General features: G+C 45.7%; 2 protein-coding genes across 10 annotated transcripts in view; both read right to left on the bottom strand.

Annotated features, from left to right (window-relative positions):
* Positions 1-1,324, bottom strand: part of ADGRF5 (adhesion G protein-coupled receptor F5) — a 59,455-nt gene extending 58,131 nt beyond the window's left edge. For all 9 annotated transcript variants that reach the window (XM_081855463.1, XM_081855466.1, XM_081855467.1 and 6 more), the window contains exon 1: positions 1,050-1,324. The gene's annotated coding sequence lies outside the window, so the exon portion shown is untranslated. The remainder of the gene's footprint in view (positions 1-1,049) is intronic.
* Positions 1,325-10,152: 8,828 nt separating this feature from the next.
* On the bottom strand, positions 10,153-11,634 carry LOC309339539 (uncharacterized protein; the record flags this gene model as incomplete). The annotated part of the gene is made up of 2 exons (XM_081857625.1): positions 11,089-11,634; positions 10,153-10,713 (listed from the first exon to the last, which is right to left on the bottom strand). The coding sequence occupies exons 1-2, from the start codon at positions 11,440-11,442 to the stop codon at positions 10,153-10,155; spliced, it is 915 nt and encodes a 304-aa protein (XP_081713751.1). The 5' UTR covers positions 11,443-11,634.
* Between the last annotated feature and the right edge of the window lie 6,363 nt (positions 11,635-17,997).

Here is a 17,997-nt window from a genome sequence, read left to right as displayed (position 1 = left end):
GAAAGCATCTCCAGAGTTGCGCCAGGGGCCCTGCAGTGTGGGTGATGAGCACCCACAACAACATTTTTGTGGATGCTCGGGCACCCAGAGCCCCCTATAGTTGGAACCCCTGTTGAAGAGCAAAAAAGGGGCAGCCTAAGTCACTGCCAGCCCAAGCGCCCAGGCCCTTCTTTCCCTGGCTCAGGCTGGCAGTGGCTGCAGAGCAGCCCAAGCCCAAGCCCACCAACTCCAAAACCTAGACATTTCCTTTAAAATGTAAAAATCTGCCCAGGTGGGCATGTTGACCCCCCAAAAGAGGACATGTCCGGGTTTTCCTGGATACATGGCAACCCCACACAGAGGCCCCTTTCCTTTGTTCTCTTCAGAGCCCATCACCCAAGCAATCACTTCAGCAGGAAACCAGCCTTGGTGGATCCAGGGGTTCAGGATCAGCCTGGCTGGATTAGCTTTTAGCACTTGCTGGATCCAGAGAAGAGAGGAGTCCGGCACCCACAAACTCATCACAAACGTCCATGACTCCACCCCCGGGGGGAGGGGATTAGTCAGCCTAAGGGCCTTCCCCTTTGGGTCACACCCCAAAGAGCTCGCCAGATGAAATGATCACCCCTCTTTTTCACATAAGTGTATGTGCAGAGGGCTTTATTTTACCCCAAAGAAACCACATCCTGTTTTTAAACAACCAGATTCTTTTGGGGGGGGGAGTGAGGACCACATCAGCAGATCTTGCTTTGTGCCTTCCACATGAGATTCTCACTCAGTACTTCCCAGACAGACACTAACCTGGCCTGTATGGAACAACAAAAAGAACAATGTGTCCCAGCACATGTACAGAGAGTCTTGATGGCGTTATCTGTTCTCAGCTATAAAAACAGAAGACGGAAGGAAAGGAGAAGCAGGACTGCTGGCCTCTCTTCCTTTAAAATTGGATTCATCAAGGATTAACCTAGAACAATTAGCTGATAATGGGACGTTTCCAGGTCTTTGGGAGAGTTGCCTCCTTTTATTGTGATTTGAATGATATTTACAGTTGTTGCTCCATTAATCCTTACCTGAAAGAAATGCCAAGGCCGCTTTCACGGAGGTCCCAGCTAATGGATCTCTATTCTTTCTTTTGCAGGCTGTGGGACGTTCATCTCTCGGCTCTGTGCGCTGTCTGGTTTTCCCCACCTTCCCTGCAAAACCCCCTGAAATCAACAAGGCACATCGGATTCTCTTCTACATTCAATACAGGTCCAGGGAAAATGGTCAAATATTTTGAAAGCTGTGATCAGAGAGCATAGCTTCAAGTTTTCAAGTGTGCGAAACATAAAACATTCAACAGAACAAAAGACCACTTCCTAACCCCACCGCCCTTTCCTGTGGTCAGCAGGAATCTCACGAGTGAAATGGAGTAAACAAAGCCAATGAAACGGGGAGGCTGGTCATCAGCTGAAGTGGCCGCAGGAACAGCTCAGGAGTTCACCCCCCCCACCTTAATTCAGGTTCCAGCTTGCAATAGTAAGGGGCAGATATAGGATGCCCATTATGGTTCCCTGTTACTGCCATGACAGGAAAATTAGGCAAAAAGTTGGCCTTTAAAGAAAGAAAAAATATACAATTCTGGAGAACTCATAAAAGCTATTTTGTGACATTTCTGCTGGTCTTAACAAAGTTATTCTGCTAACTGGGGGAAATTAGTCAGCTATAAATGACAAAAAAGAAATTATTTTATTTGTTGGTTCCTCCAGCCAACAATAGGGAAAGAATTTTTGTGTTATTGGCTTTTTATAGCATGCCATCCCATAAGGAGAGAAATGTTCTTTAGGGAACACATGCATTTTTACTATGAAATGGCAGCAATATCAAATAATGATGGGAGAAACGGCCACCACTGATGAGTCCCCACAGAGCTTTCCTATCTTCCCAAACCCAGTTCCTGTTTGGGAGAGCTTGCTTCAGGGCACCCAGGGGCTGGGGCAGGCCTGGGCTGCTCTTTGACAAGCCAAAGGACAAAAGCCCCATGGCTGCCCCAAACTAACTGCAAGACTTTTCAGGTAACTGAATTCATATATAAATCTGTCATATTGTTCTGTCAGTGCAAGCTTTTTGGCATTCCAGAAGGAATGGGCTCCCCCCCCCCCCACAACCCCACCAGAGCCAATTTCAGGGGGTACAGGAGCCCCCTTATGCTAGCAAGACCTTGTGTGGGCTCCCACTAGTGGGACTTATCAGTTGAATCCCACCCAGAATGACAAAAGCCCTCCAGCAATATAGCATATGATGCTGGCCCATTAAGAATTGCATTGCTCTTGTGTGAAGTATATGTGTCACAGTCTTATGTCAAGCGCAAAGAGAGAGTGATCTAAAAAGGCACCCAAAGGGCCTTCGGGATGCTGGGCCTGGATCCCAAAATCTGTTCTTCCTTACCTTTTAATTATGTCTGCTGGCTTTCTTAAAATAGTGTCATATTTCTGGCTGAAAGAGTCTCATTCAGCAGCATTAACCTTAAAACAATTGCCAGAAGAGATAATCCCAAAGAGAAGGAAACAAGAAAAGGAATTTACATGCATTAGCATGAGGTGTCAATAAGCCAGTTCTGCTCTGCTCTTGTTTTATCTTCTTCGCTTATTCAGATGAGGAAAGTGGGGCAAAATCCTGGGCGTGGGAAGTTACTGCATGACACTGAGTGGAAAAGTTGTAGTCCAATGAAATATGGGAATATCGCTAACATTGCCATGGCATAGCCCCTGAAGGTGTAAAATAAAAACTGACAGTCACTTTGTGTCAATTCATTATTGGAGTCCAAATGCAAATCAGTTTTATCCAAAAAAGATAATGAATAATCTAAAAATGGCAGTAACTTTTACTTTTCCTTTCACATTAAGTCCTTGTGTTCCTGTCAGGGAAAAAGGTGGGTTGATTATGATGATAATGATGATGATGATGATGTAGAAATGGTGTTTTTAGAGGCTGTGGGACTGGTTTTGTTGTTTTCAGAATCTGTCTTTTCGTATTTTATCTCATTTCTGTCTTGTTGTGCACTATTTCAATGTTTAATAATAATAATAATAATAATAATAATAATAATAATAATAATAATAATAATTTATTTATACCTCGCCCATCTGGCTGGGTCCCCCCAGCCACTCTGGGCGACTTCCAACAAAACACAAATAATAACCTATTAAACATTAAAAGCTTCCCCAAACAGGGCTGCCTTCAGATGTCTTCTAAAAGTTTGGTAGTTATTTTTCTCTTTGACATCTGGTGGGTGGGCGTTCCACAGGACCGGCGCCACTACCAAGAAGGCCCTCTGGCTGGTTCCCTGTAACTGGGCTTCTCGCAGCGAGGGAACCGCCAGTAGGCCCTCGGCGCTGGACCTTGTTTGTTTCACAGCCTTAAACATCGCAGGGTGGTGAATGCTTCTCTCTGTGAGGGAGCCTTCCCAGACCCACTGAAAGAGACAGTTATTAAACCGCTTCTTAAAAAACCATCTTTAAATGCCAACTTTTAAATGCCAACTTTTATGGCCAACTATCGCCCAGTCTCAAATCTACCATTCTTGGGCAAGGTGATTGAGCAAGTGGTTGCTGAACAACTCCAGGCACGCCCGGAGGATGCGGACCATTTGGATCCCTTCCAGTCGGGATTCAGGCCTCACCATGGGACTGAAACTGCCTTGGTCACACTGGTTGATGATGTCCGGCGGGCTAGGGACAAAGGTGAAAGCTGTTTCCTAGTTCTGCTGGATCTCTCAGCGGCCTTTGATACCATCAACCATAACATCCTTTTGGACCATCTTGAGGGGCTGGCAGCTGGGGGCACTGTTATACGGTGGTTCCGCTCCTTCCTCCTGGGCCGTGTCCAGAAAGTGGTGATGGGGGATGAGTGTTCAGACCCCTGGGCTCTCACTTGTGGGGTGCCTCAGGGTACCGTCCTCTCCCCCATGTTTTTCAACATCTACATGTAGCTGCTGGGAGAGATCATCAGGGGGTTTGGGCTGGGTGTTCATCAGTATGTGGATGATACCCAGCTCTACCTCTCTTTCAAATTGGAACCAGTGAAGGCGGTGAAGATCCTGTGTGAGTGTCTGGAGGCAGTTGGAGGATGGATGGTGGCTAACAGATTGAGGTTGAATCCTGACAAGACAGAAGTACTGTTTTGGGGGGACAGGAGGCAGGCAGGTGTGGAAGACTCCCTGGTCCTGAATGGGGTAACTGTGCCCCTGAAGGACCAGGTGCGCAGCCTGGGAGTAATTTTGGACTCACAGCTGTCCATGGAGGTGCAGGTCACTTCTGTGTCCAGGGCAGCTGTCTATCAGCTCCACCTGGTACGCAGGATGAGACCCTCCCTGCCCGCAGACTGTCTCGCCAGAGTGGTGCATGCTCTGGTTATCTCTCGCTTGGACTACTGCAATGTGCTGTATGTGGGGCTACCTTTGAAGGTGACCCGGAAACTACAACTAATCCAGGATGCGGCAGCTAGACTGGTGACTGGGAGCGGCCGCCGAGACCATATAATACCGGTCTTGAAAGACCTACATTGGCTCCCAGTACATTTCCGAGCACAATTCAAAGTGTTGGTGCTGACCTTTAAAGCCCTAAACGGCCTCCGTCCAGTATACCTGAAGGAGCATCTCCACCTCCATTGTTCTGCTCTAAGTTTCACCCCCTAAAATGACACACCCTCTGGGTGCAAATGCTGACTTTCAGTTTTGGTCACAGGAACAGTATTACAAGGACTCTTGAGAGGCCAGGACCGTCATGCCAGAATCTGAAGGGCAGGAATGCGCCACCTTGATGTTTATACAATGTCAAGAATTTGCCATTCCGCATTCCAGACACGCACTCCTTTGTGAGCACCACAACTTGCTCTTTATTATTTCTGAGAGCTCTTCCTGTCATAGGAAAACCTGCATCCTTCTTCCATGGAATTAACTGTTGTCTGTTTCAGACCAGACTGGATTTTTTCCATTCCTTTCCAGGCCGGTTATTACATTAAAGAAGGTAAATGATTTTTGTAGCTTGGATGAGTGCAACGGGGCCCATTCAGAATATATTGGTTGAGGAAACCAGAGGAGTTCTCTCCAGGCACTTGTCCTCCCTGGGCTTCCTGCTGGCCTTGGGGATCCTCAGGATTCGGCCTTAAGGATCCGGGCCCAGGGAAATAAAATTATCTTGCCTTCCCACTTACCAAAGCAGTGCTCAAGGTGGCCAATAGCAATCAAAAGGCAATAAAATGAGCAGCAATTAAATGTTAAAGTGAAACAGCAGCAAAAGAGATAATTAAAACAGTGTCAGCTTAAAATAACAAAATTAAAAGAAAATGTGCTCAACTGCAGCAAAGGTGTTAAGGTCTTCTGGGTATCCTTCAGGGCCATTTTTGTTGTCCTGTGGTTAACCCTCATACTACATGGATATAATTTTTAAGTATGTGAAGATCTACAAATATCAAGGCTGTCGCTGATACAACATTGTCTGGGTTTCTCTACCACAAGTCATGTCAGCCCAGTCTTCTCTCTTTTTCAGCGACCAGATCTGGTAGATCAAGGAAGGCTTTTTAAATAGCATACCAGCAAGGGTTTTGACAAGGTTCCATGGGAGACTCTTGTTTACAAAACTGACTTCACTTCTCCACTTGGGTGAGGGACAGGGACTTCCTGTGAAAAGAAGACAGAGGCTTTGCTTGTTTCAGGCACAATATCCTTTGCAGTTAGATTTGGACCTGAAAGGCTCAGGAGAAGTGCAAGGCCAACAGAAGTTATACTGCACTGCAGAATCACATCAGCCAACAGGAACATTTTTTTTCATGCCCATAGATTGCAGGTTTTAGCCTTTTTATGAAAACTATAACATCTAGAGTGATTTGGAGCAAATGATTCAGCAGAGGAAACACAGCCCAGAATAACTAAGGAGATAGTACAAGAATACTTGGCTAGTTTAGATGTATTCAAGTCTCCAGGGCCAGATGAACTGCATCCAAGAGTATTAAAAGAACTGGCAGGTGTGATCTCAGAACCACTGGCAGTCATCTTTGAGAATTCCTGGAGAACAGGCGAAGTCCCGGCAGACTGGAGGAGGGCAAATGTTGTCCCTATTTTCAAAAAGGGGAAAAGAGAGGATCCAAATAATTACCGCCCAGTCAGTCTGACATCAATACCAGGGAAGATTCTGGAGCAGATCATTAAGCAAACAGTTTGTGAGCACCTAGAAAGGAATACTGTGATCACCAATAGTCAGCATGGATTTCTGAAAAATAAGTCATGTCAGACTAACCTGATCTCGTTTTTTGACAGAATTACAAGCCTGGTAGATGAAGGGAACGCAATGGATGTAGTCTACCTTGATTTCAGCAAGGCATTTGACAAGGTGCCCCATGATATTCTTGTAAAGAAGCTGGTAAAATGCGGACTTGACTATGCTACCACTCAGTGGATTTGTAACTGGCTGACTGACCGAACCCAAAGGGTGCTCATCAATGGTTCCTCTTCATCCTGGAGAAGAGTGACTAGTGGGGTGCCACAGGGTTCTGTCTTGGGCCCGGTCTTATTCAACATCTTTATCAACGACTTGGATGATGGACTCAAGGGCATCCTGATCCAATTTGCAGATGACACCAAACTGGGAGGGGTGGCTAACACCCCAGAGGACAGGATCACACTTCAAAACGACCTTGACAGATTAGAGAACTGGGCCAAAACAAACAAGATGAATTTTAATAGGGAGAAATGTAAAGTATTGCACTTGGGCAAAAAAAATGAGAGGCACAAATACAAGATGGGTGACACCTGGCTTGAGAGCAGTACATGTGAAAAGGATCTAGGAGTCTTGGTTGACCACAAACTTGACATGAGCCAACAGTGTGACGCGGCAGCTAAAAAAGCCAATGCAATTCTGGGCTGCATCAATAGGAGTATAGCATCTAGATCAAGGGAAGTAATAGTGCCACTGTATTCTGCTCTGGTCAGACCTCACCTGGAGTACTGTGTCCAGTTCTGGGCACCACAGTTCAAGAAGGACACTGACAAACTGGAACGGGTCCAGAGGAGGGCAACCAAAATGGTCAAAGGCCTGGAAATGATGCCTTATGAGGAACGGCTAAGGGAGCTGGGCATGTTTAGCCTGGAGAAGAGGAGGTTAAGGGGGGATATGATAGCCATGTTCAAATATATAAAAGGATGTCACACAGAGGAGGGAGAAAGGTTGTTTTCTGCTGCTCCAGAGAAGCGGACACGGAGCAATGGTTCCAAACTACAAGAAAAAAGATTCCACCTAAACATTAGGAAGAACTTCCTGACAGTAAGAGCTGTTTGACAGTGGAATTTGCTGCCAAGGAGTGTGGTGGAGTCTCCTTCTTTGGAGGTCTTAAAGCAGAGGCTTGACGACCATATGTCAGGAGTGCTCTGATGGTGTTTCCTGCTTGGCAGGGGGTTGGACTCGATGGCCCTTGTGGTCTCTTCCAACTCTATGATTCTATGATTATTTATTTCCCCCTTCTTAGCAACTGACTGAGCAACTATTGAGAACACACTGGATTCTGAGATTGAGCAAAAAATAAATAAATCCAATATACTGTACTGGAGATGAAACTCATTCTGTTACTTTTAATTCAGTTTTATATACACTTGGTATCCAACATTTAGCAAACAAGTGACAGTTTCATTTCCTTTGTACTACTGGCCCAAAAATGGAAACAGGAACAACTACCGACATTAGAAGAATGGAGAATGAAACTGATGGACTATGCAGAATTAGATAAACTAACGTGGAAGATCAGATATCTACGTGACCAAAAGTTCATCGAAGATTGGGGAAAATTTTCAGATTATTTGAAATGTATATGTGATGAGCAAACAACGCTAGTGGGATTTCAAGAAGCTCTGTGAATATTTGAGGAACATTGTGTTGAAGAAAAATAAGAGGGTGAAGGTATATAAAATGCAATATAAAAATTAGAAAATGTGTAATTTAAAAATTGAATAATAGATGATTGTTAGAGAGGCTGAAGGAAGTTCAAAAAGAGAAAATATGTGATAAATTTAGATTGGATATTATAAATGTATGTTGGAAAATTAATAAAAATTATTTACACTCGACAGTTTCATTTCCTTTGACAGGGCTTTGTCTCACAGAGCATTCTTCTTCCTTGCATGTCATTCATCATTGTTATGCAACCCAATCTGTTTCCTTCAGCTTCTGTCTACAGGGAATCTGTCAAATAATAATAATAATAATAATAATAATAATAATAATAATAATAATAATAATAATAATTTACTATTTATATGTCACCCATCTGACTGGTTTGCCCCAACCACTCTGAGCAGCTTCCAACAAATTAAAACATCATACATTAAAAATTTCACTATACAGGGCTGCCTTCAGATGTCTTCTGAAAGTCACCCAGAGAAGACTACAAACTTTTTTAGTAATGAAAAGTCTGTGTCAACCAACTCTTCCCAAGTCTGGGAGAAAAGGAAATAACTTTAAAGTGGGCACCTAATCTTAAGTCAGAATCTCCTAAGCATACCTTAAGCACTCTTAGAGGGGAAGTAACAGCTGCTCTATTTTGATTGTTCTGCTTGCAAAAGAATTACAACCCCCCTTTCCTTGTGTGCTGTTCCTGGGGTTCTCCTGCCGCCCAGAGCCAATTGCAGAGGGCAGAGCAGGAGAAGATAAGGGCTTCCGTTGATGGGATGTGACCGGTGAATCCTGTCCTTAAGTTCCATTGACCTCAGTGGGAAAATGCAGCATCAGACTGACTCCCTTTTGCCAGGGAGACTTTAAAGATGCTTCATATTGGCTGCATGGTGCTCATATTTTCCTTCCTTCGGCTCCAGGGGTTTAAAGAACTCATCTACTCCAGGGTCAGCAAGTGGGCAGCTGCTGAGGGCACACTGCTGCCCTGTGCTCCCTTGGAATCGTTGGTAGAATCTACACACATAAGTTTTATAAAAAAAATTTGAAAAATACGTTGAATTTTGCCTAGCTCACTGTCACCATCTAGTGTCACATTTGTATTGCACTTTCTTCTTTGGCGATCACTCATAGCCAAGTGAGATTGTCTTTCATGAACACGGTTTTAACAGTGAATCTGTCACTGTAGAGGCCAATTCTAGATCCACACGTCCTTCCACAGTGGGGACATAGGTTTCCGGGTGGGAGATGATCACGGCATGGTTTTGCCAAGTGTGCCTTCCCCTTAGCGCGTTTCTCCCTTTTCGTCCTGAGTTCGAGTGTCTTCAAAACCCAAGACACCTTTGGTAAAGGCTGCTCTCCAATTGGAGCACTTGCAGGCCAGTGTTTCCCAGTTGTCGGTGTTTATACTACATTTTTAAAGATTTGCCTTGAGAGAGTCTTTGAACCTCTTTTGTTGACCATCAACATTATGCTTTCCACTTTTAAGTTCGGAGTAGAGTAGTTGCTTTGGAAGACGATAATCAGGCATCCGCACAACATGACCAATCTAACGAAGTTGATGTTGAAGAATCATTGCTTCAACACTGGTGATCTTTGCTTCTTTCAGTACCCTGGCATTAGTTCACCTGTCTTCACAGATGATGTGTAAAAATTTTCAGAGACACCGTTGATGGAATCTTTCGAGGAGTTGGAGATGGTGTTTATAAGTGGTCCACATTTCAGAAGCATACAGTAAGGTTGGTAATACAATAGCTTTGTAAACAAGCATTTTGGTTTCCCTGCGAATGTCCTGGTCCTCAAACACTCTGCACTTCAATCAGGAGAAAGCTGTACTCGCAGAGCTCAGGCAATGCTGGATTTTGACATCAACGTCGGCCCTTGTGGAAAGGTAACTGACCAGGTAGAAGTATTTTCCAATGTTACTCCATTGAGTTGCATTTGTGGCACTGCAGAGAGATTGTTTTCTGCTTGTTGGTGCAGCACTTTGGTTTTTTATCTGGGCAGCCAATTTTCAGAAGGACAGTCCACAGGGCATTACGATCTACAGTGTCGAAAGCCTTAATCAGGTCAATAAACGCCATATACAGGGGTTGGTTTTGCTCTCTGCATTTTTCTTGAAGCTGTTGAGTGGTGAAAATCATGTCCACTTTCCCCCTAGAAGGCCGAAAACGATTCTGGGATTCAGGAAGGGTCACCTCGAATATTGTCAAGAGACGGTTTGCTAAGATCCTAGCAAGAATTTTGCCAGCTACAGCTAATAGAAAGATGCCTCAATAGTTTCCGCAATCCGTTCTGTCACCTTTTTAAAAGAGATTGATAATTTTGGCATCCCTAAAGTCTGCTGGGATCTCCTCTCCCAGATTTTTTCGATGAGCTTGTGAAGTTGTTGTGCAAGTTCAGTTCCACCCACTTTGAAGAATTCGACAGGTATCCCATCAGGTCCACTGGCTTTGTTGTTTTTTATTTGGTTAATAGCTGTACACAACTCTCCCAGGTTTGGAGATACTGCAAGCTCATCTCTAATTTGTTTCTGCGGACTTTGTGAGAGGACCTCAGCAGCTACGGGGGAGTTGCAGTTAAGGAGATGCTGGTAATGTTCTTTCCAGTGCAGCGCAATAGCTTCTTTATCTTTTAGAAGTGTGGTACCGTCTGCTGAGCGTAGGGGGCATATGCCATGATTTATTGGCCCATAGATGGTCTTTGTGGCTTTAAAGAAACTCTGTGCATCATGAGTGTTGGTTAAGTGCTGGATCTCTTGAACTTTTTTTATCCACCAGATGTTCTTTAGTTCTCTGGTTCTTCTTTGAACCTCAGCCTTAGTGTTGGTGAAATATACTCAGAGTCACAAAGTGATTTCATGCTCTTTATTCAGCTCATAGTGGTGAGGAGGAATGAATCAAAGTCCCCTCAAAGTATCTGCTTTATATACATTATTTACACAATGGGCTGCACATGATTGGCTAATTCCAGAATTCTACTGTAAGCCAATCAGGTTGTGGATTCACTTCTATCTGGAGAATGATTGGGTGGTTCCTGCCAACCAATCATACTGCTGCATTGTTCTAGGACCAATCAGACTGCTGCATTCTGAATCCTATTGTTCTAGGACCAATCAGACTGCTGCATTCTGAATCCTATTGTTCTAGGACCAGTCAGACTGCTGCAGTTTGGATCCTATTCAACTCAGTACATAACAGTTGGCATAGGTTTTTTCCTTAGTGGCACAGTTTCTGTCTCTTTGCCAGTTCTGAAAGGCCTTCCTTTTCTTGTCAATCATGCACTCAATCTCACTGTCATTCTCATCAAACCAGTCCTGGTGTTTCTTGGTTTGGTATCCAATAGTTTCTTCACAGGCTGCAATAATGGATGTTTTTAGCTTGGTCCAGTGTTCCTCAATGTTATCAGAGAATTCCAAAAGCAGATGGTTCTTAAGAGTCATTGGGAAGCAGTCCCGCTTAATAGGAGCTTGAAGGGCTTGAGTGTTCATTTTGCGCCTTGGTTTCCTTCCTTGAAGCCTGCATTGAAGTATAATCTCGATAGCCATCGTGGAGCGTATTAGTCAGTGATCTATCCAGCAGTCGTCGGTGCTCATCATAGCTCTGGTAAGGAGCACATCATGGCGATCTTTAGCACGGACAATAACATAGTCTAAGAAGTGCCAGTGGTTTGACCGAGGATGCCTCCATGAAGTTTTTTTTAAAAAAAATCTGTTGAAAGAGTGTGTTGGTAATAACAAGGTTGTGCGCTGCACATATCATCAAAAGTAAGATTCCGTTCTGGCTGCTATTGCCAATTCCTTCTTTCACAAAAGTCCCAGGCTACAGATCGGAATCTCATCTAACTCTTGCATTAAAATCATCCGGGAGGTAATTTTATCTTCCTTAGGCGTCTCTGATAGGATGGTATCCAGCTGAGAGTAATTTTTTTCTGTAATGTCTTCATCAGCACCCAGTATTGGTGCATAAGCGCTTAGAATAGTAGCCTGTTGGCTTTTGGTGAGCTTTATTTGAAGGGTTGAGAGTCGCTCATTAATGCCAATAGGGACTTCTGACAAGAGCTTCACAAGATCATTTTTGATAGCAAGCCTACTCCATGTATTTGATGTTCTTGTTAACATTTAAAACATTTTATTTGCAGCTGTATAGTGGCCACCTCTGTAATTTCCCACAGGGCTCAGTAGCAATGCCATTTTGCTGAGGGGCACTGCAACCATTTATGATGGAGCCCTGCCACGGCTGTCCTGCTCCTCTCTGGCAGGGAATCCACACAAGCCCCCTGGGCCTGGACAGAAGGAAGGGAGGAAAGGGGCTTTGTGCTGGCATGGGGATCAGGGAGGCCCAGAGCTGGTCAGAGGCTACTGCAGCTGAAAAGAGCTGCCCCTGCCCACTTTTTAAGCAGCCATTGGCTAAAACTAGACTTTTCCCAGGATGAGACACCAGAGAGGTGCTAATGCTCTAGATGTGCTACGTGGCCACCACCTACTGGTGCAAAGTGTCCATTGTAAATAATTTGAACCGCAGAAGGTTTATACAGAATGTTATGATCCCTTCCATATTTTTAGGCTCTGCAGGCTACCCTGCTGCTCATGCCGTTGAATCCAGTGTGATACACAAATGGCCACTATTAGAAAGGCACAACTAGTCCTTTCCAAGTCTTTCCACATGAATTATTTTTTTGCGAAAAAGGGACATTTCTTCCAGATGAAGTACCAATATTTTCTTTAAGTCTGGTGTCAGTGCAATATTTCATTCCTAAGAAACTACATACTTCTCCCAAATCCATTCCTGTTGTGCTTTTTGTGAACTTCCCTTTAATTGTTTACAAACTTGTTTACAAAAATTGGAAAAAGGTAAAAGGCGGATCTAGACGGATCCTCGTGAATTCATATGATTTTTTCATTCAAATTAAATAAAACCACCATGATACTGTAGACTATGTCTTACTCTGTAGACAGCATCAAAAAAATCATGCATCCACTATTCCGTGGGGCCGCAGGGGCGCAAAAACATGTTTAAAAAACATGGATCCTCATGGATCCTCATGATTTTTGCACAAGACCAGCCCAAAGTCACCATCAGTTCAAACATCATGGCCAGGGGCACAGCATCCACCACAAAAATCACAGAGCCACGGCTTCCTGGCCATACCGTGGCCCAAAAACGTGGTTTTGAAGCACGGATCCTCATGGATCCTCACGCTTTTCGCATTAGGCCAACCCAAACTCACCGTCAAATCACATACCATAGCCAGGGGCACAGCCTACACCACAAAAAACTCAGATCCACGCCTGCCTGGCCATGCCGTGGCCCAAAAACGTGGTTTTGAATCACGGATCCTCATGGATCCTCACGCTTTTCGCATTGGGCCAACCCAAACTCACCGTCAGATCACACGTCATAGCCAGGGGCACAGCCTGCACCACAAAAAACTCGGATCCACGGCTTCCTGGCCATACCGTGGCCCAAAAACGTGGTTTTGAAACACGGATCCTCATGGATCCTCACACTTTTTGCACCAGATCAGCCCAAACTCACCGTCAAATCACACATCATGTCCAGGGGCACATCCTGCACCACAAAAAACTCGGATCCACGGCTTCCTGGCCATACCGTGGCCCAAAAACGTGGTTTTGAAACACGGATCCTCATGGATCCTCACACTTTTTGCATTGGGCCAACCCAAACTCACTGTCAAATCACATATCATGGCCAGGGGCACAGCATCCACCACAAAAATCACGGATCCGTGGCTTCCTGGCCATACCGTGGCCCAAAAACGTGGTTTTGAAGCATGGATCCTCATGGATCCTCATGCTTTTTGCATTGGGCCAACCCAAGCTCACCGTCAAATCACACATCATGGCCAGGGGCGCAGCCTGCACCACAAAAATCACGGATCCACGGCTTCCTGGCCATACCGTGGCCCAAAAACGTGGTTCCGAAGCATGGATCCTCATGGATCCTCACGGTTTTTGCACAAGACCAGCCCAAAGTCACCATCAGATCAAACATCATGGCCAGGGGCACAGCATCCACCACAAAAAACTCGGATCCACGCCTGCCTGGCCATGCCGTGGCCCAAAAACGTGGTTTTGAATCACGGATCCTCATGGATCCTCACGCTTTTCGCATTGGGCAACCCAAACTCACCGTCAGATCACACGTCATAGCCAGGGGCACAGCCTGCACCACAAAAAACTCGGATCCACGTCTTCCTGGCAACACCATGGCCCAAAAACGTGGTTTCGAAGTACGGATCCTCATGGATCCTCACGCTTTTCGCATTAGGCCAACCCAAATTCACCGTCAGATCACACGTCATAGCCAGGGGCACAGCCTGCACCACAAAAAACTCGGATCCACGTCTTCCTGGCAACACCATGGCCCAAAAACGTGGTTTCGAAGTACGGATCCTCATAGATCCTTATGCTTTTCGCATTGGGCCAGCCCAAATTCACCGTCAGATCACACGTCATAGCCAGGGGCACAACCTGCACCACAAAAATCATGGATCCACGGCTTCCTGGCCATACCGTGGCCCAAAAACGTGGTTCCGAAGCATGGATCCTCATGGATCCTCACGGTTTTTGCACAAGACCAGCCCAAAGTCACCATCAGATCAAACATCATGGCCAGGGGCACAGCATCCACCACAAAAAACTCGGATCCACGCCTGCCTGGCCATGCCGTGGCCCAAAAACGTGGTTTTGAATCACGGATCCTCATGGATCCTCACGCTTTTCGCATTGGGCCAACCCAAACTCACTGTCAAATCACATATCATGGCCAGGGGCACAGCATCCACCACAAAAATCACGGATCCATGGCTTCCTGGCCATACCATGGCCCAAAAACGTGGTTTTGAAGCATGGATCCTCATGGATCCTCATGCTTTTTGCATTGGGCCAACCCAAACTCACCGTCAAATCGCACATCATGTGCAGGGGCGCAGCCTGCACCACAAAAATCACGGATCCACGGCTTCCTGGCAACACCATGGCCCAAAAACGTGGTTTCGAAGTACGGATCCTCATGGATCCTTATGCTTTTCGCATTGGGCCAGCCCAAATTCACCGTCAGATCACATGTCATAGCCAGGGGCACAACCTGCACCACAAAAATCACGGATCCACGGCTTCCTGGCCATACTGTGGCCCAAAAACGTGGTTCCGAAGCATGGATCCTCATGGATCCTCATGCTTTTTGCACTAGATCAGCCCAAACTCCCTGTCAAATCACACATAATGTCCAGGGGCACAGCTTGCACCACAAAAATCACGGATCCACGGCTTCCTGGCAACACCATGGCCCAAAAACATGGTTTCGAAGCACGGATCCTCATGGATCCTTATGCTTTTCACATTGGGCCAGCCCAAATTCACCGTCAGATCACACGTCATAGCCAGGGGCACAACCTGCACCACAAAAATCACGGATCCACGGCTTCCTGGCCATACCGTGGCCCAAAAACGTGGTTCCGAAGCATGGATCCTCATGGATCCTCACACTTTTCACATTGGGCCAACCCAAACGCCCCGTTAAATCGCACATCATGTGCAGGGGCACAGCCTGCACCATGAAAATCACGGATCCACGGCTTCCTGGCTACTCTGTGGTCCAAAAACGTGGTTTCGAATCACGGATCCTCATGTATCCTCACACTTTTCGCATTGGGCCAACCCAAATTCACCGTCAGATCACATGTCATAGCCAGGGGCATAGCCTGCACCACAAAAATCACGGTTCCACGGGTTCCTGGCAATACCGTGGCCCAAAAACGTGGTTTTGAAGTACGGATCCTCATGGATCCTCACACTTTTGCACTGGGCCACCCCTAAATCACTGTCAAATCACACTTCATGCCATGGGGCACAGCTTGCACCGCAAAAAAACTCGGATCCATGGGTTCCTGGCCATACCGTGGCCCAAAAACGTGGTTTCGAAGCATGGATCCTCATGGATCCTCACGCATTTTCCATTGGGCCAACCCAAACTCACCGTCAAATCACACATCATGTCCAGGGGCACAGCCTGGTAAAAGAAAATTAAATATGCTCAGAGTCCTGTAGTGATTTCATGCTCTTTATTGCAGCTTGTAAAACAGTGACCGAATTTCCCCCCAAACCTGAGGCTTTTATATACATTATTTACACAATGAGTCCCGTCTGACTGGCTGATTCTGCTTCCCTCCTGGAGCCTGATTGGTCTTTTCCTGCAAGCCATTCAGTTCTTGCATTCTAGGATCCTACTTGCCTATTGTTCTAGGATCCAAGCTTAGTACATAACAGGGAAGGAGCTAGACAAAGAATGATCCCAGAAGTCCTCAACGGCAGAACAGGCAGGTGATAACAAGCAGTGTGTTACAACGGCTCTGAAGGCGGATGAAGGCTGCAGCAGATAGGATCCACCAGTTCGTCGTGACTACTCATGCCATCAGAACAGAGCACTACTGCGAAGGCTGTGCGTTGGTCAGCATGCACTGATCTACACACATAAAACAAATTCACGCACAGGCATCTTCCAAAAACCCAACCCAACCCCCCCCAAACCGTCCCCCCATGGCGATCACTAAATGGCCACGGGGGCAGGAATGTGAAGCCCCTAGTCATGAACTGACACATGGGCGGTGGATACAGATTCAGTCATTCTGACTCAAGGAATGAGGCAGTTGAGCAGCTCAGCAGCTGTATCCATGACTGAGCAGTCCCTTTTAGGATCCACTATGCTCACCCCGAAAAGGGGAAGGGGCTGGAACGGTGCCCTAAACATAATATGCCTCCCTTTTCCCTTGACTGGATTACCGCGCCCAGGTGGAATCTCTTTTCCCATAGTTTGAATCCATTATTCTGCATCCTAGTCTCTAGAACAGCAGAAAACAAGCTTGCTCCCTCTTCAACATGACATCCCTTCAAATATTTAAACATGGCTATCATGTCACTCCTTAATCTTCTCTTCTCTAGATTAAACAAATCCAGCTCCCCAAGTCTCTCCTCATAGGGCTTGGATTCCAGACCTTTTACATTTTGGTCACCCTCCTCTGGACATGCTCCAACTTGACAATATCCTTCTTCAACTGGACACAGTATTTCAGGTGTGGTCTGACCAACCAGAATAGTGTGGTGGCATTCCTTCACTTGATCTAGACACTATACTCCTATTGATGCAGCCCAAAATTGCATTGGTGTTCTTAGCTGCCACATCACACTGTTGACTCATATTCAGCTTGTGGTCGACCAAGACTCCCAGATCCCTTTCACTGGTACTGTTGTCAAGCCAAGTGTCCCCCACCTGTGCATTTCATTTTTTCTATCCAGGTGTAGTACCTTACATTTCTCCCTATGGAACTCCATATAGTTGGTTTTGGCCCAGCTCTCTAGGCTATTCAGGTCATTTTGAATTCTGACCCTGTCCGCTGGTGTATTAGCAACCCCTCCCAGTTTGCAGTCATTTGCAAATTTGATTAGCACGCCCTCTATTCCATCATCCAAATCATTTATAAAAATATTGAATAGCACCAGGCCCAGGACAGAACCTTGTGGAACCCCAATAGTCATTTTTTTCCAGGATGAAGGTGAGCCACTGATGAGCACTCTTTGGGTTCAGCCCGTCAACCAATTACAAATCCACCTAACAGTAGCTTTGTCTAGCCCACATATCACTAGTGTTTTTGCAATAATATCATGGGGGACCTTTTCAAAGGCCTTACTGAAGTCAAGGTAAGCTGGTACAAGGGAAAGCAGGATTGTAATTACCGTAAAAATTACTGATCATAGAATAGAATCATAGAATCATAGAGTTGGAAGAGACCACAAGGGCCATCGAGTCCAACCCCCTGCCAAGCAGGAACACCATCAGAGCACTCCTGACATATGGTTGTCAAGCCTCTGCTTAAAGACCTCCAAAGAAGGAGACTCCACCACACTCCTTGGCAGCAAATTCCACTGTTGAACAGCTCTTACTGTCAGGAAGTTCTTCCTAATGTTTAGGTGGAATCTTTTTTCTTGTAGTTTGGAACCATTGCTCCGTGTCCGCTTCTCTGGAGCAGCAGAAAACAACCTTTCTCCCTCCTCTATGTGACATCCTTTTATATATTTGAACAT

Source organism: Podarcis erhardii, assembly GCF_964252035.2.
Source record: "Podarcis erhardii genome assembly, chromosome: 3".
NCBI classification, from domain to species: Eukaryota; Metazoa; Chordata; class Lepidosauria; order Squamata; family Lacertidae; genus Podarcis; species Podarcis erhardii.
This window is presented reverse-complemented; position numbering and strand designations above follow the sequence as displayed.